Here is a 24,365-nt window from a genome sequence, read left to right as displayed (position 1 = left end):
TTCCAATCCAGATCTGCAGTTTGTTCCTGCACATGCTCGGTGCTGAGCAAACAGCCATCCTCTCTGCAGGGCCCCGCAGGACCACAGCACCTTTGTTTGGGGGCTGTTTTTTCTTGTAGCGAGCCTGTCTTTAATGGGTGGAGAAACTGAGATGCTGAAATCCTGGCTGACCTGTCCCAGCCTCAGGCTGCTGGTGTCTGTGTGCTCTGCTGCCCGGATCACCCCTGGGCTCTGTGTACCTGCATGGAGGTGCTTTCCTTGATGCCTCCCCACCCTCTGTGCACACCTGATACAAAATCCCACTTACAGAATGAATTCTCTAGCTGATGAGCACTGCAGCCTGCCTGTAACAGCTGCCTCTATGGCAGCAGGGGTTGTGCTGGCTGCTGGGGGCTTGGGGCAGGCAGGGAGCCAGCTGTGTAGCTGCTTCCCTGCGGGATCCTGGTGGGGCTCTGACACACAGCAATGAGCTCCTTACGTAACTGGGGGTTCCTCTGTCCCCGATCAGCTGCTTTCCCCCTGCACGGCAGAGAGGCTGCTCCACTCGCTGTGCGTGCTGCGTCACAGGAAGAAAGAGTGACAGAGGCTGGTAGAAGGCAGGGGACAAAGGTTAAAAGACTGAAGCAATCAGGGAAGTGCTGCTGCCTTAAGGAGAACTGTGTGAGCACCGGAGGCTCCGCGCTGCTCTGCGCTGCTGCGTTTTGAGCTGCAGTGCTGGAAAAACCAAAATAGCAGCAGTTGCAATCTGCTAATTCCTTCACAGACAGCATGGAGGAGCCTGCGGATCAGAGTCAGGAAATGATCTATCACATGCTGCAGAGGTAAGAGTTTCAGCTATGATTGTCTCCTCAGGGCGATGCCAGTCTTGGACAGAGGCAGTCGGGCACCCTGTGCTGGAAATTTGAACTGGTATTTTTCCATGTCACTTTTATCATTCTGAAGCCATCCTGAGTTACTGTGAGGTGTTTGTGCATGCAGTCTGTAAGAAAGGCACTGGACTGCGTTTTAGGTGGGGAATCGGTGTTTGTAAGCTTTGAGATTCTGCACAACCATTAACCTCTATAAACTGAAGGACTGGTGAGCATTTTGGAAGCTCATACCTAAGCAAGCACTGCGTGTGTGACCTGGAGAACAGCAGGGATGACTGTTAGTGATCTGCCTTTCGTTCTGTTGTGTTTAGGGCTCAGTGTTCTTCCTTCATTGCTGCCCAGCTTCTCCCTCACCTTATGCTGCAAAAAGAACAGAATCTTTCCTGCTTTGGTGGTGATGGGCAGCCTGTGATTGCTAGTCAATCAGACTTGATGTTCTTGGTATACCTCCCATCACAGAGTAAGCTGAACGATACTTGCTTATAAAGAAGCATTTGCAATTTATTCTGAATGATGGAAAATTTGGTTATCTTGTCATTTTTGCTGTAGGAATATCTTCATTTGTGTAGTAATTTGAACCTGGCAAGTTGGTCCATATGTATTCACGGTCTGTATCCATCCATGTTCACAGCTTCTGACCCCAAGAATTTGGTCTCTTCTTGGTTGAGACCAGTTGCAATAAGCCTTCAGTGAATAAACCTGTCTCATTTATTTCTTGGTCTGCACTCCTTCTTTGCCAAGCTGTAGATTCTGAACTTTAAAGACAAATTTAAGAGAAGTTCAATCTTATCTATGCTTTTCCTCTCTTTCTTGCTTGCTGGCCCCTATCCTCAAGTTTGCAGGCCGTGATTATTGCAGTGCAGTCCATGAACTCTGTCAGCAGCCCTGTCAGGTACAGTGACACAGCCTGTTGGGATTACAGCTTGCTGGAAGAAGGGAAAGTGTTCCTGGGAAGTACCTCTACAAGCTCAACGTGATCTCATGCCTTTGTCTGGATATCAGCCATTGCCTCTGAGACAGGTTGTTGAACTGGGTGTACTTTAGTCTGACCTGGTACAGACACTTGTAGTACCCAGCATGTCGCTGGGAGACAGTCTTCTTTCTTAGCACGTGTTAACATCACGCTGTTACTCTCCCCTCTATTACCTTTCATTTCTACATCCTTGGCTTCAGGGGTTGCTCTGATGTCTCTCTGTGCTTAGAACAGTTTCACACTTCCCAGTTAAGCTCCGGATTTGCTTTCTTTACAAGATCTGTAACTTGGAGCTCTCTACCACCTTGACTGTTTGCCGTGGGAATATTCCATGTGTAAGGTAAAGATTGATGAGCTGAAATTCAGCTCCAGAGCACTGTGTGAAGTGCCATAGGTGTGCTTCTCTTATTTTGAACATCCTGATAGAGTCAGGGCTGTGCAGCAGTGGGCTGGGACGTGTGCAGCCAGGCCTGTCCCTGCTGTTGTTTGCCCTTCCTGACCCAGCAGGTCAGTCCCTTTCTGCCCCATCTCTTCCCGTCTCCCCAGGCAGTTGCTCAGTGCTTCAGCTGATGAAGGCAGAAGATGCTGAGGGTGACTATGACTCCAACTGAACGCACAACTCCCAGGGCCATGCCTTGCTGCTGGGCACATCCTTGGGAAATGGTTGAAGTAACCAGGCACAGGGATGGCAGAGCCTCTCGTTTACACCTGAAGTGTATTTGCTGGATTATAGGATTTCCTTGTGGAATCTGATTTAGTACATTGTTTTACCAAAGTCACAAAACTTCATTGTTTGTCAGCTCTCCTGGAATACTGAGAAGCAGCACGGAGTGTGGTTTAACACAGTTCTGTGATGTGCAGTGAACACATTTTCACCTGCTCATGTATTGACATAACTTGAATTGCTCCACGTGGGCTGATATGTGCTGAGATGTAACTGCAGTTCATTGCAAAGCAAGATCATGATTATAAAAGCTGCAAACTGAAAGTGGGGAATGTTCTGCTTGTCTTGGGGAATGGGATCAAGGGGACAGGTAGAAATTATCACTGTACCTTGGTTTGTTTGTGTTCACCTGCACTGCAGTGTTGCTTTTTTCTGTCCCCTTCAAATTCCCTTAGGCCCAGCATGTCTGGTTTGCACCTTGTAAAGCAAGGCCGGGACAGGAAGAAAGTTGATGTGCAGCGGGATTTCACTGTGGCTTCTCCAGCAGAATTTGTGACTCGCTTTGGAGGGAACAGAGTTATTGAAAAGGTAAATCACTGACCTTCTGAGCTTTGCCATATTGCATTCCTGTTCCCTTCTCTATAGCTGTGACTTCTTTTTATTCAATACTGTGTATTGCAGATGACAAAATACTGGAATTCCTGAACTTGTAACGTGTATTTCTGCCTGTAGTCATTCTGTTTCGATTTTAAATGTGATAAATTGTTTTAGTTTAATGTGACAGGAAAAAAATATCTGAATGAGCCTCTGCTGATAGAGGAGAACTTATAGACAGATACAGCAAATGCAGACTGGACGAAGCACTGAGAGTTTTATTACAAAATACATAAATACATAACAATTAGGTTCCTTACATTCAGGTAACAAAAGTTCTAGCAACTCATGCCAGTTCTGAAGTGCCCCTCTGTTCTTTAATCCCAACAAAGCATAAGGCATTAATATCTTCATGGCTAAGCAAAAGCTGATTCCTTACTGAGCTGAAAGCTGGCTAAGGAAACTAGACAACAAAAAAATGGCTTGAAAGAATCTACAGAGAAAATGACTATTTTTATTCTTGCTCAGCATTTTGTGCTATTTAGACTTTTGTCTCATTGCTGCATCTCATATACGCAGGTACTGATAGCCAACAATGGGATTGCGGCAGTGAAATGCATGAGGTCGATCCGGCGCTGGTCCTATGAGATGTTCCGAAACGAGCGGGCAATCAGATTTGTTGTCATGGTGACTCCTGAGGACCTGAAAGCAAACGCAGGTGAGTGAAGGTGCACTGAACTCTGTGCCCAGAGAGATGCAAGAGGCTGAATGGACGTCCACTGCATCGTGTGCTGTTCTGTCTGGGAACAGATTGAGCACTTGAAATACTTTTGGAATGATTTTTTTATTAAGTGCTTTCAGGACACTAGGTTTAATTTTTCCTGTAGGGTATTTTATTGTGTAGGAAATACCATTGGATAATTGTCATTAATTCCTAGGATTGGTGAGAGAGGAACTTGGATATGGATGTTCAGATTTGCTTATGCCATAGGTTTGGGAAGTTTTAGACCAAAGTACCCTTTACCAGATCTATGATCTAAGTATAACCTTTGTTGCATTTACAGAATACATTAAAATGGCAGATCACTATGTGCCAGTTCCAGGAGGACCAAACAACAACAACTATGCAAATGTGGAACTCATTCTTGATATTGCTAAACGCATTCCAGTGCAGGTGAGAAATGCCACAGTTTTCAAATCATGAAGTAGCAGTAAAGATCCCCCCTCCTCAAATGATGAGTTTGGTCTGGGAGAAAAGGCAGGTTAAAGAAATGAAGCTGACAAACTTATACTGGCACTAAAGGACAGTGAATGCAGTCAATTTCTCAGTGTGAGTTTCTGCAGGAGGCAGAAGGTTTCCTTCACCCTTTCGCTTCCCTACGCTTAACTGCTCTTCAGCATCCTTCTTAGTCTTGTCTGCAAGATGCAGTACTCTGTCCCTTTGAAGTAAACCTGAGTGTACTTCAGGAGCTTGCCCTGGCTTGTGGATGCTATGAGGCTGTTTTCTGTTCAGTGGAGAAAATAAAGATTTAGAAATATCTGCATGCTTTGTATTTCTGCTCGTGTGCCTGTTTTCTTATAACAAAGAGTGACTTACATTGTGTTCTTCTGCAGGCTGTTTGGGCTGGCTGGGGCCATGCCTCTGAGAACCCAAAGCTGCCAGAACTTCTCCACAAAAATGGGATTGCTTTCATGGGTGAGCATATGTACTTCTGAACAGATATCTGATGAAGTCTAGTCCTTATTTTTAGATGGGTGGGTTTAATGAGAGAAAATCCTGAGCCTGATAGAGAGTCACAAGGTACTGTCTACAAGTGCAAGATTGATGTGTTCTTTACAATAGTCAGAGCAAGAGAATATGCTGTCTAGCAGTGTACTCTGTTTCAAGTAATTGAGGCCAATGAAACTGGATTGGAATAGGCCCTGAGTTATGATGGAGGGCTTAGCTCAGTAAGGCCCTGGGTCTGGGAGACCAGAGAGGTGCAGAGTAATCCTGTGATTCTTTCCCATGAAGACTGTAAGTAAGGGCTGTAAGCCTTCCTTATACCTTCTATTAAGAATAGAGGTGAGCAAAGTTATGTCTAGAAATGATCTATGTTTAGACATGCTGGACTTCTATGATAATGTTTCCCACCATTTCCTCTATGTGATGGTACACCTCTTTGCAAATGGGAGTGGGTAAGGTTTGGATGTATGCTGGGAAATAATTGCTGTATGGGAGAAGTGGCAAGTTGCCCAAAATATCTTTGAGTATTTTGAGGTAAAAAATCAAAGAATATGGTGTTAAAGCAGTTAAAAAAAACAACCACAACAATCCAAAACCTGGATATTTCTGCTGTCAATTTAAAGAGGATGTTTGTAGTTGAATTTTACTGAAAGAGTTTTTTGTAGACAGTGCATGAAGTTTGTTGTCTGTTAGCAGTGTAGTTAATTGAGTCCTGGAAGTGTTTGATGAAGTGTCGCTTCCATATCTGAATATAGGGTAAGGTTATGGAGGCCATGTTTAAAACTAAAGATGGACTTGTGATGAAAGTCATGGTGCGAATGTAACCTTTATCTTTGGGCAGTTGTATTGTGTTCTGACTTCTAGAAGATCTGTAATAACTTGAGGCATAGCTGTGGAAATACTCTGAACCTTTGAAAAGGGGTGAATTTTAAATCTGCATTTTAATTCTGGCTTAAATCTCTTGCCAATCATGTGCTACAGTCCCACATAAGCCATGTTTCTAGGAAAATCAGGGCACTGAATTACTATTCCAATAGCATGTGATGTACACGCCTAATACCAGTCACCAGCACCTGCCATCTCTATGAGAACTGGCCCAGCTTGAAGAGAAACACGTGGACAGATAGTGGTGCCTGCAAGCTGAGTGTTCTAAGGCTTCTGTAACAAGCTATTGCGATATGTCTGTGGTTGCATTGCTGTAGTTATAATTGCCTTTTTGTCTTTCTTGGTCAAAGGTGCACTGGTCTGCTTTTAGATTCCTGGCTGACACTGTTAATGTTTTTGGGTTTGATTTGGAAATATTGATTTATACCAGATGGGTTGTAGCCTGCATCAGGCTTGCTGAGAGCTTTCATTTATTCCATGTACATGGGATCCAAATCAAACCTGTGGGCATTTCCCTAGAGCTTGATACCACTTGTAACTCTTCTGTGCGTTGCTTTTGCTCTTTGCAGGTCCTCCAAGCCAAGCAATGTGGGCTTTAGGAGATAAAATTGCATCGTCCATAGTGGCTCAGACTGCTGGCATCCCAACTCTTCCTTGGAGTGGCAGTGGTAAGAAGGAAATTTTCCAGCATATAAAGACCATTTTAGTCTGTCTTTCTTCAACACGTCTAATCTTTAATAAGTATATGTGCATTACAAAGTCAGTTGTATATGACATCTATTAATGGATTCAAACTTGTATTATCCAAGGCTTGGACAAAGTGACTATAATATTTGTGGGTATGTCAGGCAAAGTGTACACGTTCTTTACAATGCTGTTAGTCTGACAGAGCAGCTGTAGTATCTGGTATATCTGCAGTCTTTACTTCTCTAGCATCTATCCAGTAATTCTGGAGCACGCAGCCAATAATCTGCTTCTGTGGAAGCTCTGTGCACTTTCAAAGATGGTGAATAACTGCCTGTTTCTCAGAATTACACAGGGTATGTGGAGGGCATAACTGTTAGTTTCCCAATTAAAAATCTTTGCTCCCCAGACAACAGTAATAATTTGTTTTATGTTCAGCATCCTCTCTTTTTTTACATGCTTCCAGACTGGTTCCTCAAGGAACTGTTACAGCCCTTTGTTTCATCAGTGTCTGATATGTGAGTTCTCACTGAGCCTTGCAGCAGAACGAACTAGAAGGTCATGTTTATCTTTCAGGTCTTCGAGTGGATTGGCAGGAGAACGATCTTCAGAAGCGTATCCTGAATGTTCCTCAGGAACTGTATGAAAAAGGCTACGTGAAAGATGCAGATGATGGCCTGCGGGTGGGTGGCTGGTAGTTCGGAGCTGTTTGGAGCCTGCTGCATGCGTACCTGGAGATTGCTTTGAGGTTTAATTTATTTCTAATGTGAGAACAGACTGGGACTGCACTGAGTCTTGGAAACTTGAAAGCAATTTTTCACAAACTGTCTGTGAGCCCAGCCTGCAGAATTAGTGGGATTACGAGAAAGAAACAAGATCACTGCAGTGGCAGCAACTGTTCCCTTGTTTTTCCAACTACAAGAATCCTCCAGAAATAGCATATTTGGTTTCTATCTTGTTTGTGTCTAGTTTGCTAAACAGAGTCAAAGGATGTGGGGACTTGGACATGGATCATTCATAAATAAAGATCTTTTCAACTTGCTAACTTGTTATACTTGTTTTTCCCATCTTGGTCAGGCTGCTGAGGAAGTTGGCTACCCTGTCATGATCAAGGCCTCAGAAGGAGGAGGAGGGAAAGGAATTAGGAAAGTTAATAATGCAGATGACTTCCCCAACCTATTTAGACAGGTAACTTCTTCCATTGATTTGTGCCGTCTTGTTCTAGATGTTCTGGTTGGGTGATTCTGAGAGTACAATAAGGGAGATGGTGAGGAACTGAAGAAGCCACTACTGTGGGCCTTCTTTAGCCTATGGAATATTTAGGAAAGCAGAGATTATTTGAACTTCACTGTAATTAAATGTGAGTACAGGTTGTTTTTAGTCATAAGTGGCCTGGGTAAATATTCAGGATATTTGTTACTCAGAAAATGAACTGGGGATGATTGTGATTAAGACTGTTGTTTACAAAAACTGATTTGTCCACTTATATGGTGTCTCTCCTATAGGTTCAGGCTGAAGTCCCAGGCTCTCCGATCTTCGTAATGAGGTTAGCCAAACAGTCCCGCCACTTGGAGGTGCAGATCTTGGCAGACCAGTATGGCAATGCCATCTCTCTCTTTGGTCGGGATTGCTCCGTGCAGCGCAGGCACCAGAAGATTATTGAAGAAGCACCTGCTTCTATAGCAACTTCAGTGGTGTTTGAGCATATGGAACAGGTGAGAGTGGCTCTGCAAGTTCTCTTTTTCGTGTGAGGCTCCAGGAAGAGCCAGGATTTTTTTTATCATTGACAATAATTTTGCATTGTTCAGTCTTTTAAAAGAGCAACGTAAGGTAATGTGTTGTAAACCGCTTCGTGTGCGCAACCACTGACATTTCCAAAACTCAGTCCACCATTACTGAGCTCCACTGAAAATGCCTGCACCTCAAAAATGAGAGAGGTGTGTTGTAAATGTTTAATGTCACATTCAAAGCGAGCAGCAGGAGTTATGTGGATTTCCTAATGCTGGCTGTTAAAAATATTCACTTCAGGCTCTGCCCTCTGTAAACAGTGTAAACAAAATAACCTGGGAACCAAAACCCCGGTGCTGTGTATTTTGCTTTGAGCAGCCTTTGGGTATGTTAGAAGATGCTGGATTAAAGTTTTAGAATGCCATAAAAAAAATCCTGAATTGGGTTGGGTGGATGGACAGGGCGCAGGTGATTGAGTGTGGGGCATGGAAAACAAATTCTCTTCTTTCTTGTATCTTAGTGTGCAGTGAAGCTTGCAAAAATGGTGGGGTATGTGAGTGCGGGCACTGTGGAATACCTGTACAGCCAGGATGGCAGCTTCTACTTTCTGGAGTTGAATCCCCGTCTGCAAGTGGAGCACCCCTGCACCGAGATGGTAGCTGATGTTAATCTTCCTGCAGCACAGCTCCAGGTGAGTCAGGACCCAATTCCTGTACTTCTGGAGGATTTCAGAAGTACTCAAACTGTGTGGTATGGTGAAGAAAGCTGAGCGTGAAAAACCTGTTCTGCTGAAGCCCTGGTGAAATTAGGGGGCTGGACTCTTGCTGAGTCACTGCCAGGTTTCTGTGTTAAAACCAGATCACATACTAATGTTAAGCAGATGACTAGATCTCAGTAGTTAGAGAGGAAAGAGTGTAAGGCAACTGTCAGAGGTACCAAATACAGCCTATATCCCCATGTGCAGATGGGTGAAATTGGACTCCCCCACTTCTCTTTCCCAACTAAAACCACCCAATTAATTGACCAGTTTTGTTGCTTTCCCAGTTTGGGAATTATATCCGTGGCTGGAGCAAAGCTTCTGTGTTCCAAAATATTTTTCCCCTTCTGTTCTGACTTGGAAAGCAAAGAGAAGTAATTTTCTCATTGTTCCTTCTGAAATTCTTAGTTAAAAAATGAAGCAGTAGAATAATAAGATATAAATGTACGAAAACTGATTGGTTTGGTTGTGTGTAAAAGCCCGTCTTAACAGGCTTTAGACATGAGTAGTTCAACTTCAAGCCCTGAAATTATTTTGTCAAATGAATTGGCTTCTGAGGCTAGCAGAGCAATCAAATGCTGTGCCAGTTTGGAGCAGCGCGTTGCCCAGTCCACTGCCTCCAAGAGATAACAGTATTCCCAGAGTTTCTAATGACAGAGAGAGTGAAAAAAAGAGCAGACAATTGGTTTTTTTCATCTTTCAGCAAGTTCAGCAGTTGTTTGAAGTTCAGGAAAGTGACTTTGGTCTTTTTAATTTTGATTAGCAGTTCTTGACTTCCAGGGAAATTGTTTCCACCTCTCCAAGTCCCTCACTAATAGCAGATGCTTCCTCTTCTTGGCTGAGGTCCCTGCTCTTCAAGTCTTTCTACAAAATAGGATTTGCTCCTAATAATTAGGCACTGGAATAGATGTGTCAAAGCAACCAAGAATTTGTCTTGATTTATTACTTTTTCAAGGGGAAATCATCACAGTGAGTGACATTTATGGCTTATATGAAGCAGTAGGTTTTTTTTGGTGTTGTTGACCAGAACAACAGGGGATTCAGTCCATGAGGCTTCGGTCAGCAGCCAGTTCTGTGGGTTACTCTCTCTGCATTTTGTAGTTACAGAATTCCTCACATGTCCCATATAACTGGTTAGGGGTCATCTGGCACCTCAGTGTATTTTTATCAGGCTTAATTCAGGCCCATCCTTGTCGAACCTAGCAGCGACTGACCTTCTTGAAGTCTTTTAATCAATGGAAAGTATTTGTTGAAAGTCATAAGGTGGACGTTACACTGAGTTCAGCTGTCTTGAGAAATCTAAATGTAACAGGATGTGTCAGTGGAGAGGGCTCACTTAGGAAAACAAGAATATGTGTTTGCTGTATGAGAACTGCAGCGTTTGCTTCTGCAGAGAATTGGTGGAGTTAATTCCTTAAGGAAGAGAGACTCTGTTAGGAGAGCAACTTGCTTATTAGTGGGAAATTCTGTTTTTCCTCCTTAGATTGCCATGGGGATTCCACTCCACCGGATCAAGGATATCCGAGTGATGTATGGTGTTTCCCCATGGGGAGATGGATCTATAGATTTTGAGAATTCAGCCCATGTCCCCTGTCCACGTGGCCATGTTATTGCTGCACGTATCACCAGTGAGAATCCTGATGAGGTGAGTGTTTTAAATTCTGTAGTTCCTTATCGTGCTATGATAACCTCAGCAAGTTCAATCTCTGCTGCTGTTCCTAGAAGGTTTGGCAGCACCTTTAAAAGATTCTGCCCTTATCTTACGTAGCTGATGGTTCTGTAGGCTGAGGTTAGGCACTGAAAGAACGTGGACTGACATAGTCACACTGTACAGTATCTTCACCTTCATCTCTTCAACTTCTCAGAGCGTAACAGATTTTTATCTGTGCCTTAGGATTATAAATCCTTTTTATTGTAACTTGGTTGTCCCCTACACACACTGTCATTATTAGCTGCCAAGGTGTTACTGACCTTACAAAAACTAAGGTCTTCGGTTTCATGTAGTTTTTGAACTACAGCAGTTCCTGTGCTTCTGTGTTCTATAGACCTTTGCTGTTGCTTTGGCGGTGAGCAGGCTCAGCTTAGCTGTGTACGTATCATGTTGCAGAGCAAGATGGTGCTCTTTACAATTCTGATTATTCCCCTAATTCTGGTTTATTTACTTTTTCTTTAGGCTGTATAGCAATGTCTGTCTGTTTTTACAGGGATTTAAGCCCAGTTCTGGTACAGTCCAGGAACTGAATTTCCGCAGCAATAAGAATGTCTGGGGCTATTTCAGTGTTGCTGCTGCAGGAGGACTTCATGAATTTGCTGATTCTCAGTTTGGTCATTGCTTCTCCTGGGGAGAGAATCGTGAAGAAGCCATCTCGTAAGTAGACAGAAAAGTGGTAGAACCTTGGAAATTACTTATGTTGTTCCTCTTTATTTCAGAGTGCCATGGATGAAACTAGACTCTTTAGTTCTGGTATTTTTGAGAGGAGTTTCCATCTCGCTTTCCACATCATGGTCAGGCTCCTCATCCTGTCTGGCTTTGCAATTCCACTGCATTGCACCTGCATTCCTCACTTTTCGGTTGCTTCTCTTTAGTTTATTTCCCTTCCGTTTCATTCCTGCCTTCTATGCCTGCTGCTGGAGTAAGATACCATTGTGTTGAAGTCCTTCTTTGAAAGCATTCAGGTGGAATGCTTTTAACAGAAGAGTGTTGATAACTTGGCTATGCCAGTGCCTTATAAATAACCGAGTGTTCTTATGTGATGTGAGACATAAAAAGCTTATCATAACGCAGGACTGTCTGACCTGTCATCCATGCTATTTTTCATCCAGAGTGTTTCCTCTGTTCCATTCTGGGTGGGATGGTGGCAGTGTCTGTTACTATTATATGTACTTTTCACACGTGGTAGGTGCTTAGATGTTGATAACAATGGAAACTCCTGATCTCATAGCTGATGCTGGCTAAGTTTTTCTGGTTCACACCAACAGCAGATTGAAGAAAATCAATATTCTTTCATTCCCAAGTACACCATGTAGGATCTTGCTCAAGTGCATGTGTTCTGCTATTACCCTCAAACTAGTTTTTCCCAAGCAACTTAGAAGGAACTGTTTAGAGTTACTGGATTGCACGTTACTGTTAATATAGAATGGATAATAGGTTTTCTCTTCTCTTTCAGAAACATGGTGGTGGCTTTGAAGGAGCTGTCCATCCGAGGGGATTTCCGAACCACTGTTGAATACTTGATAAAACTGTTGGAAACAGAAAGCTTCCAGCAGAACCGCATTGACACTGGCTGGTTGGATCGGCTTATTGCTGAGAAAGTGCAGGTGCAGCTGTTTGCTTTACAGGACTAGTTTGGAGAGAGGGAGAGGAAGAGGGAAGGGTGGGCTGGAGAGAGAGAAGAGGAGAGAGTAGGGAAGCTTGGTATGTTCTGGTTACCAGAAGATGAGTATTTAGGAGTACTTAATTTCCACATACCACATTGCAAATAAAGATTTTCACTGAGCTTGATTCTTATTTGTATCAAAATTCCAGGTCACCATCTTGTCAGGGAAAAGTAGTCTTAGAGTTGACCATAGAGGCATCTTAGCGTATATGAGAATTAAAGCTAGTATTTTACTATACTTCTTGGGACGGGTGTGATGGAAACGCTCCAATAGATTGAGTCTCAGGATTTGATTCAGAAAGAACAAAGATCAAGTGGTTTTCTTTATAGGGGTGATTGCTTTTATATAGTATTTGGATGTATACAACAACAGTTTAATTTTAGTGGAAGATTGGCCTTAAAGCAGAAATGGAGCTGAGACCATTGGTTCTTCAAGTGGAAGTCTAGAACAGAGTGATACTAAAAGAGATGTAACTATATTGAGTACCCCTTCTTTCTAGGCTGAAAGGCCTGACACCATGCTAGGAGTGGTATGTGGAGCTCTTCATGTGGCTGATGTGAGCTTTCGAAACAGCGTCTCGAACTTCCTGCATTCTCTAGAAAGGTAAAATTGCTTGTCTGGTAGATAGTAATTATTTTTGACTTGAAGTTTTGTTCAAGTAAAGTACAAAACAGAAATGCATGGAGCTTGTTATTTGTTGTCTGTTCTCTGATCCCAAGGGACTGTTTATCTACTGGCCTAAGAAAACTGGCCTGATCTCCCTGCCAGTGTTTTTTAAATCCTTTCATGCTTCTTTGGATCTCCCTGGGTCCCTGGTAGTCATCTGGTGGTTTCTGGAAGGCAAAATTTGCTTTGTACTTCTCTTTCAAGGGGCCAAGTCCTGCCTGCCCATACTTTGCTAAACACTGTGGATGTGGAACTCATCTATGAAGGACGGAAGTATGTGTTGAAGGTATGTTGTACAGCAGAGAAAACTAACCTCATGCCTCTGTTAACCACAGATGTCTGTGTGCTGCTCTGGCTTAATCTTTGTCATTGTTGGAATTAAATCTGTGCAAACTATATATGCTCTGCTTTAGTGGGGTTTAAGTAATCATGATCAAGATGATAACCTGTCACATCTTTTTATTGTAATATCTCTGTAAACATCTTAATTTTTCAGGGTCAAGAGCTCCTCTGCATGTACTGAAGAATATTAAACCAGAATTTTATGTGAAACCCCCTGCCTTTTGGTTGTCTGAAACTTTCAGTTGATGTTTCTGAATATGTAGATACATTGTGCTGAGTGTTTTGCTCCAGTTTCATCAGCATGGTAGAGTTTGTAGCAATTTTTCTCTTTAGCACTGCTTTTTCTTTGCTATGAGAAAAAAACCCTACAAAACCCAAAGAAATTAGCATTAAAAATACTGTTCAAAGTATGCAAAAGCAAGCATACAAGGATGAAGAAACTTTAGATTGCCTGTACAATTGTAATTAGCTTCCCTAGGAAAACTTATTATTGTGAAGTTTTTAATGACATGATCATATATTGTCATTTGCAGCTCTAAGTGTTCTGCCCCCTGCAGATCAGATTCCATAGCTTTATTTTGGCACTGCTTCAGTGAGAAACAGTGAATGGCAGTTAAAGTGTGCTTTGATTGATTTATCCAGCTTCAAATATAAACAGCATTAGTTCTGGCATTTTTTGGCTGCTAAGTGCTTGGCTTTGAGATCTCAAGTTCTTTTCACCCTTTTTCTTTTCCATCTAAGATGAGAACAAGCATCTCTGTTCCACTTCTTTTTTTACCACTGTAGCAGTGCTTGGAAATCTGTGTGCGTTGTGGCAACCAAAGCACTGTCAGTGCTGTCTCTCTTTCATGTGCTACCTCCTGTTCTTGTGGATCTGCAGGTGACTCGACAGTCTCCCAATTCCTACGTGGTCATCATGAACAGCTCTTGTGTGGAAGTTGATGTGCACCGACTGAGCGACGGAGGGCTGCTCCTTTCTTACGATGGTAGCAGCTACACCACCTACATGAAAGAAGAAGTGGACAGGTAGCAACTTGTAGAGATTATTGTATAACATCTGTGTGTCAGTCCAGAATAAGTGTTCTTCTAACCTTATGCTTCCTGATGATCAGCTGGAAATGGAACTTTCTCCTAGGAAAGGATTCTTAGATGTATTATTATCGATGAGTTTCAAGGGAGAAGTTGCCTTCATCTGAAATGTGTGTCTGGGATTCATTCAGACCTTTCCTGTAAGAGTGAACTGATGAGGAGTCCATACTCTCCTGCCCTTCTGAATTACATGTGGTCACCTGTAAGAGACCCAGTATTCTGACCATCTAGTTAGCCGAGCTGATTTTCAGGCTGTTTAGGTGGCTCAGATTCCCATTTCCCAAAACTTTGTGGTTTGCAGTGTTAAAATACTTGCTGGCTCAGATGTTTGTACACTGGATTAACTTTTCCAAAGTAGGCTAGAATGGCATTGGTATCCTTCCAGAGTGCTTTTAAAATCTGCAGTCAGAACGTAGTGATACAGTAAGCTAACCACAGTACATGAATGGTAGACTTGTGTTCAGATGCAGACTCAGATCTCTACAGCTACCTGAAAGGAGCTGCACTGAGGTGGGTGCCAGTCATTTTACTCAGGTGACAATGACAGGACTTGAGTCAACAGCCTCAAGTTGTTCCAGGGGAGATTTAGATTGGATACCAGGTAGAGTTTATTCACAGGAGGGATAGTTAAGTGTAGTAACAGACTGCCCAGGGAAGCGGTAGCATTCTGCTACCTGGAAGCATTTAAGAGATGTGGATGTGGTGCACAGAGATGTGATTTAGCAGTGATCTTGTTGCGTTAGGTGGGTGGTTTCGCACTTGAAGGTCCTGGAGGTCTTCTGCAACCTGAATGATTCATTCTGTTCTACCTGTTATTTCGTAGGTATCGCATCACTATAGGTAACAAGACCTGTGTGTTTGAAAAGGAAAATGATCCTTCCATTTTGCGCTCACCTTCGGCTGGGAAGCTTATCCAGTATGTGGTGGAGGACGGAGGACACGTATTTGCAGGCCAATGCTTTGCAGAAATAGAGGTAAAAGTCTCAAAGAACTGTTGCTGGAGCTGTCCAGGCAGAAGCTGGGGTGAAAAAGAAGTTGAATGTTCTTGAACTGGGAAATGAGAATGAGCAATAATTCATAATATTTCTGTTCTAAATTTTATGTGTTTTAACTTGGACTAATTCAGGAATCAGCAAACAGAATAAGATGGTGGGGAAGAAATTTTTAACAGCTGAAATCTGAGCATTAATGACTTCACTAAGTAAAAAGCAACATTTCTTAGCAGTAAGACTACAGTTACTATCTTGCCACTGTACCAAAGCAGAGTGAAATCTACATGTACCATGTATTCTAACTACAGTGAAGAAGGCTTTCCTTCCATAGCCTACTACTTAGCTCTTAAAGAGACTCAGAAGGGGTATATGCTAGTATTAAGTAACAAGTTAAGACTTCTCTGATCACCTGATCATTTATCAGATTGATCAGACAAATTAAGCTGCAAATAAGCGTCACTCCTGCCTTCTCCCTTGGAAGTTACTTAATGCTTAGAGAGGAGATGAAGAACAATTGCTGCATCATAGTGAGGAAAGCGTGAGAGGTCGTGTAGGAGTGCATGGCTCTAAACAGATATGAGGGAAGGGAGGGTGTGTTGGCAGAGGGGCAATTAAGCTAGTTGGGAAGATTGTGTAGGAGAAGAATATCAAGCCAGAGATCCGGATACTTTCATGTAAATGCTTTTATGCTGCAACAGAACCATGGCTGAAGAGGCACCACCTACTCAATTCCTGTTTTCCCAGTTGTGGTATATGCTACAGCAATAGTAAAACTAGACTGCCTTTCCCTAAACCTAACTTCTGCTCCAAAGGCAATAGCTTCTGTCATTGAACTATGGGAGCACTTCTATTTGTGAATAGCAGACTGAGAGTTGTGACCTCTAGAAGGTAATCTTTCCTCTGCTAAGAAGAAGAGTCTTGCTGTAGCTTTTGAGACTGGCTTTTTCATTTAAAACCAGAGTGCAGTAATAAACTCTGTTTTGTTCCCTGTGTTGAGTGTAGGACCTTCTTAAATACCTGTTGGTCCAAGCAGCTTCCTGCTGCACTAATTTGTTGCCTAGTAACTTGTTCTACTATTTACTTAAGTTCCCAAAATTTCATTTGGAATGTATGTGCAGTGTATGTATGGACCTTTGAGAAAGCCTGAATGCAAAAGGTGCTCATGCAGGTTAGTTTGTCTGTGGTAGGTTGTTGGCTGCCAGCTTACAAAACTAGAACCATTTGTGGACTACTGAAGCTGAGTGCGTAACCTGTTTCCCTTGCTACAGGTGATGAAAATGGTGATGACACTAACAGCAGGAGAATCAGGCTGCATCCATTATGTCAAACGCCCCGGGGCAGTGCTGGATCCAGGCTGTGTGATTGCCAAACTCCAGCTGGATGATCCCAGCAGGGTTCAGCAGGTGAGAAGTTGCAGGAAGCACAGAAATTTGTGGTGTTTTTAATAGGGGAGTGATGCGGTGAATGCTACAAGATGGTCCAGATTTATGCTTTGTATTGGAAACGTCACCATACTCTTTGTTTGTCTCGTGGTGACTTGGACTCAGATTATCATCTGGTCCTCTGATTCAAGCAAAGTTTTTGTACCATCCTTGTTCTCTTCTTACCTCAAAGCTATATTGTGGGTACATGTCTGTATGAGATACTGGAGATTGGTGAGATCTTTCTATCTGATTTATTTGTCCGCATGCTTAATTTGCTTCTTTTTTATCGTGGATTCTTCTTTGTGGTGCCCTTCTGAAGGGCAGGAATAGAGATCCCAATTCCAAGAGTGTCGGGCCCTGCAAATTGTAGCAAATCTGGATCTTTTTTTAAGGTGAAAGACAAACATGCATTTCTGCAAACATGCACTGCTGGTGGCAGTGGAAAAGAATTTATTGTTCCTTTAGCAATAGCGAGTAGAAAACTGAGAAGCCGCCATGCAGAGGGTGGAAAGTAATCGTCAACATCAGCTTGTTGGCTTTTCCTCTGCTTTTTGTTGAGATATAAATCAACTGGGATGCATTTTGGAGAGAGGCTGGAAGCTTTTTTTGTGGGTGAACACAACATGGAATTGTTGCAGATCCAGCTCATAGCTTCTCTCTCTCAAACCATGAGCATTTTCCACTTAGGAAATTCTTCCAGGTTAAATCTGAGCCTCCAGCTGGGGGTAACTGGATGTTACTACCATGGCTGATGCCATATTGGAGGATTGGTGACACTGTGGTATTTGCTGTGTTTCCAGGCTGAACTTCACACGGGCACCTTGCCACAGATCCAGAGCACAGCACTTCGAGGCGAGAAACTCCATCGCATCTTCCATTATGTCCTGGATAACCTGGTCAACGTGATGAATGGGTACTGCCTGCCCGAGCCCTACTTCAGCAGCAAGGTACTGGTTACTTCTTAGCACAGAGAGAGAGCATACGTTCTTTCTTTTGAACATAAGGCTGGACTGTTGGCACATCAGAGCCTGAGGACCAAGACTCAGAGCAGTGCTGTGCTGCTAGTGCTGGCTGGCCTTGGTTCTTATGTTTTCTGATCACCAGAAATCTCAGGAGAGAGTAACATGGGAGAGTCCCATCTGTGGTACCCAAAAGGGAGTGTAAGTTAGGAGTGGAGCCTGAGCTTTACTGCTTGTGCCTGCAACCTTGTAAATGTGAGCTATGTGTATAGCCAGCTGTGGTACAAGTCTGGAGGAAGGAGGATTGGAGGTGAATGAATCTGAGCAAGCTATTGGTGAAAGGTGGCACTGAAGCTAATTTAGTTTTCGTGTTTAGTCCCTGTATTAGCTGTGTGATGCAGCAGAACTGGAGACCTCACTGAGCAGCCTTTCCATTTCTCCCTTCTTGCTGCTTATTTTTTCCTTATGTTTGCCTCTATGCTAACTTGCCTCTAGGTGAAGGGCTGGGTTGAGCGACTAATGAAGACATTGAGAGATCCATCTTTGCCTCTGCTGGAACTTCAGGACATCATGACCAGTGTTTCTGGACGGATCCCACCCAACGTGGAGAAGTCCATCAAGAAGGAGATGGCCCAATATGCCAGCAACATCACATCAGTCCTTTGCCAGTTTCCTAGCCAGCAGGTGATCAACCACACTTGTATAAAGGGATCAAAATTGGTTTGTGTTGGTGTAAAGAGAGAAAATTCCTTTAAGTTAACTGGAGATTAGATGGACTTAAAAATGTATTTGAACATAGAATCTCTGTGATGAGATTATTGTATTGTATTGATACTTATTGTATCACTTAAGCTTATTTGCCTTCTTTTCCTGTGCTGAAGGCTGTGTGTTCTCTGCTCACTATAGCTTTAAACACGCTAGCTTAAGAATCAGGAGGAGTTTAATCGTATCAGTGGCCTTGTGAGCATTTATTTACTTGCTTTTTGGCTGGTACCTATGCTACACTGCAGTTTCCAGTGTCGGTGTAACCGTAAAAAGGAATTATTGCAACTAAGAAGGCCTGATCAAGTAATGAGATGTTGGAAGATGATTACCTTATACAATGTCATGCTTCAATTTTTGTATCGTCATTAGGTCATTATCTTCCCATGTAGTTTGAGGCTCTGGCCTTTTCTGGAGTCTGCTAAAACTCCTGTCTGGTTTGTCTGGACATCGTTACTAGTTGTCAAGCAGACTGTCTCACCTTTGTTCAGTAGCTGTCCTGAGACTTAACTCTATTTCAGATTGCCAATATCTTGGATAGCCATGCAGCCACCTTGAACCGCAAATCAGAGCGTGAGGTCTTTTTCATGAACACTCAGAGTATTGTGCAGCTTGTACAGAGGTAAGCTGTTTAAAGGGGTGACCCCTAATTACACCTTATTCCTTCTTCTTCCTCTTCTTTTTTGCCTAGTTTTACTTGAAAGACCTGAGCCTGTTTGTCTTAAATCAGCCTTCAACACTGGGTTTGATCTGTTTGTTTCTTCAGGTACCGGAGTGGTATCCGGGGTCACATGAAAGCAGTTGTAATGGATTTGCTCCGTCAGTATCTGAAGGTGGAGACTCAGTTTCAGCATGGTGAGTTTCTATGCATATCAAGCTTTTGATTTCTGAAAGACCCACGTTTGGTTCCAGCAGCTCTATGTTTACCCTGCTCAAGAAAGATGAGTCCATGAGGCAAAGCCACTTGGGTTTTCTTTTATTTTGTTAGAGGAGATACCTGCTATGAAATAACAGAGGGGTTTTTTCAGTGTTTGTGAGAACAAACCTCAGAACCTCGGCTTGACTCACAATTGAAATAATTGTATTGCATTACTGTGTCTAGGCACAAGGTGGCAATGATGCACTGGCTGATTTTGAGGCTCTGGTTCTCACAGGTAGTTTGATTCTGTTATACTTTTTTATCCTGCCCCTGTTCCTGCAATAATGGTACTGCAGATTCACTTCCACTTCAGTTTGCTGGTGGAAGAGGATGGTGCAAGTCTTTTTTCTATTTTTATTGAGTTTTTTGAATGAAAGAGACTGCTCACCATTCACCTCTGTCTACTCCTCACAGGGGAAGTGTTCAGTTTTTGAGCTGTTTTATAAGAATGGGATGCTTTAAATTTTCTCTTGAGGGCAGGTGTGTTGGGAGGAATGCTTTCGTCCCAGAGCTGGTTGAGTGCAAAACATGTGACATATATATGTGGAAAAAAAACCAACCAGACACATCTGGTCACATTTGTTCCATGGCAGAGGTTTGGAGGCTGAAAAAATGTGCATTTCTGATTGCAGGTCACTACGACAAGTGTGTCTTTGCCCTTCGGGAAGAGAATAAAAGCGACATGAATGCTGTATTGAACTACATCTTCTCACATGCTCAGGTCACCAAGAAGAACCTGCTTGTCACAATGCTCATTGTAAGTTGCCTATTTATTCTCTAGAAATTTGCTTCTCCTTGTAATTGTGTGTTTGAAAGGTGCTGGGTTGACAGCTCTCATCCTTAAATGCTAACTTTGTAGCTTCTGAAGCAGCAGCAGCAACAATGTGGAATTTCTTCAGGTTTTCTTCTTAGTGAATGACGCTATCCTGCATTGACATTTTAGAGTGGATTCACTTTCTCTTGATCAGCCATGTTTGGTTTCATAGGCTTGGCAATTGCTGTCTTACCTTCTTCTTGGCTATAGGCTCAGAGCATCTCGTGGCAGATCTGTTGCAATGTGTTCTGACCAGCTGTACTGTGGGCTGTGTGGTAGGTAGGATCTGGCTGGGACCCAGCAGCTCAGCACAAAGCTGGTCACTCCAGGCAAGGTGTCTGACCCTAGGGATGTGTGTGGCTGTCCGGGGGGCTTGAGAAGGGATGGTGAGTCTCCTGGACACAGATTCTAGCATAGAAACGCACAGAAATCTTTATGCTGGAATCTGCCATCATCGTCGATGTTCTTCTGGCTTGCTTACTAGCTTGTGAAAATCTCCATTCTTATTAACCTCAGCTACTCTCTAATGGGTAACCCCCCCATTAAATTACATTTGCAGGAAGAGTAAATAGAAAGCCAGCAATTGAGTCCTGCTTCTCTTTTCCTGTTTCCTAAAAAGCCTCAGAAAATCCTTCCTCTCCATAAGGCTTTGAAGCAGAGTGAATATCCGCATTCCTCAGGGCAAGGTGAATTTAGCTACAACATGATTTCCAGCACAGACTAGAGTTAGGTATACTGCTTGTTAAGAGGCTAATTACAATACTACCCCCCTCTGACCCTCCCCTCCTCCTCTTTTTTCCTTTTTAAAATAGTAAAACGTGGTCTGTTACAGTGAAAAGCATTTCCAAAGTAGCCATCCACAAAATAACTCTCAAAAGCATAGAAAGGGTCATAATTGTCCTAGTCAGAGGCTGGGTTTCTTAAATTCTAATTTGTAAGATATAAGGAGCCTGGCATTCTTTCTTTCTAGCTTTCCTTTTTTCCTTTTTTTTCCTTTCCTTTTTGGTGTGTGGTGTGATTGTAAGTAACGCTTGCCTTAAGAATCTCATTATTTGAACACGGAGCCATATTTCCTCTGAGAATTCTGGAGTAGCTTTGAGCCGGGGCTGTTCATTTCTCAAGTAATCATGCTGGCGTGATGGAGAGAGAAAATGGCAGCTGTTCGCAGCTCAGGCCTTCAATTTTCTTCAGAGTCCAGTCACTCAAGTGTGTAATTACACGGGGGTGCCGGGGAGGCGTTAAGGCCTTGTCAGAGAGCTGGTTTGAGGCTTTGCTCACTGCCTTTGCCAATCAGTGCAGGCAAAAGCCAGTGCAGCGCCAGCTACCTGCTTTATTTTGTTGTTGTCATCCTGATTATTTCTTGCTAAAATAGGACTGGAACTTTTTGTCTAGATGTTCACCTCCATGCAAGCCATGTCTTAGAGATGGAGTCTTGCTGTCTCCTTGGGTTGGTAGGCAGAATGTCTGTCTAAGGGAGTGAGGAGCATGCTGGGAGCCAGGAAGAACAGAAGATGAAAGGCTACCTGAGCTTTCCTTTGTCGTTGTGTGTGCTCGCTCTTCTCAGCGCTGTCAGATATTTCATCTCGGGCAGAGGCCAGCATCCCAGTTTGAAACACACTGGGCAGACCTTCCTGCACTTGGCAGGGGAACAGCTGAGGTTCTTCTGTGTGACCTCTGCTGAGCCCTCACATGGACACTGTGATGGGGGCTGCTCACATCACGTGGGTATCAGAGGCTTTTAGGAAGGGCAGTGTACCATTGAGCACTGGATTGTCTGTGGCAGAGCGAGGAACTGCTCTGCTGAATTACAGCTCACTCTGTTAACTGAGAGACCATCATTCGTCTCCCCTCTGCCTCACATTACTCCTCATGTCTAAGGGCCCCCTGGCACATCTGGTAATCGTGGTGGAGGCTGTGGTGTGCTCTGGGTTGCCAGGCCATTTGTGTGCGATGGTGAAGCTGTCCTCCAAGGGCAGATGTCATGTCAGAACACCTTGATGTTATGTTGCTGTTATTGATGTATCCCTAGGAATCCATTATTAACAAGAAGCTCTGAGGATGGTTTTAGTAATGGTGTTATGCTGCCATCATTCACTTTTTTAGCTAGCAGGCGTTTAAGGCAGGATGGGAACTACTCCATCTTTCATGTATTTGATGAAATATAGTGCGATTTGAAGCTGTGTATTCATTTTATGTACTTAACTGACTGCTGTATGCACATCCCAACTGTAACTGGGCCACAGGGCCCATGTTTGATGCTGTGCTGCTGTCCTGAGTTCTGCTGGGCTTTTGTTGCCTTGGGCAGCAATGGCACCCAGGCATTCAGACCTCAAGTACAGCAAAGACAGCTCTGAAATTATTTGCTATGATTTCACATGTTGGTTTGTAGTGATGAGATTCACAGAACTTCCTGTGGAAAACAGTCTCTGTAGTGTTTGCTGCCCCTGGATGTCCCTAACGAGCTGCTCACTTAGGTTTGTTTTTTAAAGTGATTTTAGTTTTGATCTTTGTCCCTGAGAGGTGTATGGCATCATTCCTGGGGATGGCATTGTAATGGTCTGGGTTCAGAACTGTGTGAGTTAGCTGTAGCATTGCACCTGGCATAAGCTGTTATGTATTAGTTGGTTTGTGGGACTTGTATTATTTTGGTTGTTGTTTTTTTGCTTTGATAAACCTGCCAGGGAAATGAACCTGCAGAACAAAGGTTTCTCTTTTTATATATTTTTTTATATATGTGAACTTACTGAAAGTCTAATACTTCTACCCTTGATGGCACAGAATTATAGAATAATGTACACACGGATCTCTGTGAGTCAGCACGTGTGTGTCTGTATATATCAGCAACTTTAGGTAACATATGTGTATACATGTCATGTTTAAACCCCTTGGTGGGAGGAGGGAGGATGGTTTTCTCTGTTTCCGATGTTCTCAGCTCTGTCTGTTTGCAGGACCAGCTCTGTGGCCGTGACCCCACCCTGACAGATGAGCTGATCAATATTCTGACGGAGCTGACCCAGCTCAGCAAGACAACCAACGCCAAAGTGGCACTGCGGGCACGGCAGGTGAGGAGCCCTCCTGCAGCAGGGCTGAGCCACTGGTCACATCAGTGGGTTCGCAGCCACTGCATTTTGAAGTTAGGACCACATTCCTCTGTCCCTGTTACTCCAAAAGCGTTGTCTGACCTAAAAAGGAATGACTGATTTGTGTGTTAGAGGAAGACAAAATCCATGGTCACTGTGGTCTCTCCTGGCTTTGCAACCTGTGAACCTGCCAAGCACAGGCTGCTTGGAATATGCAGCAAACAGCCAGGGTGTGCTGTCTGGGTTCAGCAGCTGCCCTACAGCTGGGAATCAGTTTGGGCAGAGAACAGTGAGAGAAATTTACATGAGAATCAGATGTTTCTAAGGAATTATTGCAATTAATATGTTGGTCCTTTTTTTTAATATAATGTATATTAATGTATATATAGTTTTTTTTCTAGCTTTTTGAGTGCTCTTGTTAATTTAATTTAAAAATGATAGGAAAAACTTTTCTCATTTCCAAGACCACAGTTAGTAATTGGGATGTATATTATTGTGAACTTCCTCATTAGCAGTGGGTGTGTAGCCAGGGAGCAGTGAGAGGGCGTAATGGCTTCACACCAGTGCTGACCCCACAGTCTGATCACTCCTCTCACTCCACAGTTCCCATCTCCATTCTAAAAGTCTTCAGCAGGGAAGCTGACACTATGGGGATCTCTCCTTTTATTTCAGAGCTTGACTGTAGAAAATGAATGTGGTGTTTGAAGCTGCTCAGTGACCTTATGTTTCCTTCAGGATTGTGTTCGTGTCCTTGAACCATTCAGAGTTATTGAACCTCTCAGCAGCATGCTGGGGATAGTGCTGCAGTCCTTGTGGATGTCTTTATGTTGCTCCTTCACTTCATTTTCCCCTGCAAGCTGCTTCCCCTTCCCATCTCCGTACCCTTCATGTTGGGCATTTAATACTTGGCACCAGCAGCTCTGCCTGCTCTGCTCAGAAGCTGTGCAAGGCGGTCTCCAGCGCTGGCCTCCCCACAGCTGCTGCCTGCCAGATCTGCTTTCCAATTAACAGCCGGTCAGGCAATCCCCAGGACTAACAGCTCTGCAGTGCTAAATCACAT

At 43.4% G+C, this 24,365-nt stretch overlaps 1 protein-coding gene across 7 annotated transcripts in view; it reads left to right on the top strand.

The window, feature by feature from the left end:
* Window positions 1-24,365, top strand: part of ACACA (acetyl-CoA carboxylase alpha) — a 105,462-nt gene that overhangs the window by 12,314 nt on the left and 68,783 nt on the right. For 6 of the 7 annotated variants that reach the window (XM_032448510.1, XM_032448512.1, XM_032448509.1 and 3 more), the window contains exons 4-26: window positions 2,962-3,094; window positions 3,680-3,818; window positions 4,165-4,274; window positions 4,715-4,796; window positions 6,281-6,379; window positions 6,972-7,078; window positions 7,473-7,583; window positions 7,901-8,110; window positions 8,644-8,814; window positions 10,364-10,525; window positions 11,085-11,248; window positions 12,048-12,198; window positions 12,758-12,861; window positions 13,129-13,210; window positions 14,147-14,292; window positions 15,179-15,329; window positions 16,616-16,750; window positions 17,572-17,718; window positions 18,226-18,414; window positions 19,014-19,114; window positions 19,259-19,347; window positions 20,044-20,168; window positions 23,174-23,287. In XM_032448510.1, coding sequence (XP_032304401.1) covers window positions 2,962-3,094; window positions 3,680-3,818; window positions 4,165-4,274; window positions 4,715-4,796; window positions 6,281-6,379; window positions 6,972-7,078; window positions 7,473-7,583; window positions 7,901-8,110; window positions 8,644-8,814; window positions 10,364-10,525; window positions 11,085-11,248; window positions 12,048-12,198; window positions 12,758-12,861; window positions 13,129-13,210; window positions 14,147-14,292; window positions 15,179-15,329; window positions 16,616-16,750; window positions 17,572-17,718; window positions 18,226-18,414; window positions 19,014-19,114; window positions 19,259-19,347; window positions 20,044-20,168; window positions 23,174-23,287 — 3,022 coding nt within the window. Of the gene's footprint in view, window positions 1-240; window positions 822-2,961; window positions 3,095-3,679; window positions 3,819-4,164; window positions 4,275-4,714; window positions 4,797-6,280; window positions 6,380-6,971; window positions 7,079-7,472; window positions 7,584-7,900; window positions 8,111-8,643; window positions 8,815-10,363; window positions 10,526-11,084; window positions 11,249-12,047; window positions 12,199-12,757; window positions 12,862-13,128; window positions 13,211-14,146; window positions 14,293-15,178; window positions 15,330-16,615; window positions 16,751-17,571; window positions 17,719-18,225; window positions 18,415-19,013; window positions 19,115-19,258; window positions 19,348-20,043; window positions 20,169-23,173; window positions 23,288-24,365 lie in introns of those variants that run through there. The other variant, XM_032448511.1, reaches the window with a different exon arrangement.

The sequence above is a fragment of the Coturnix japonica genome, chromosome 19 (assembly GCF_001577835.2).
Source record: "Coturnix japonica isolate 7356 chromosome 19, Coturnix japonica 2.1, whole genome shotgun sequence".
NCBI lineage: Eukaryota > Metazoa > Chordata > Aves > Galliformes > Phasianidae > Coturnix > Coturnix japonica.
Note: the sequence above shows the minus strand (reverse complement) of the source record. Positions and strands in the feature narration are given on the sequence as shown.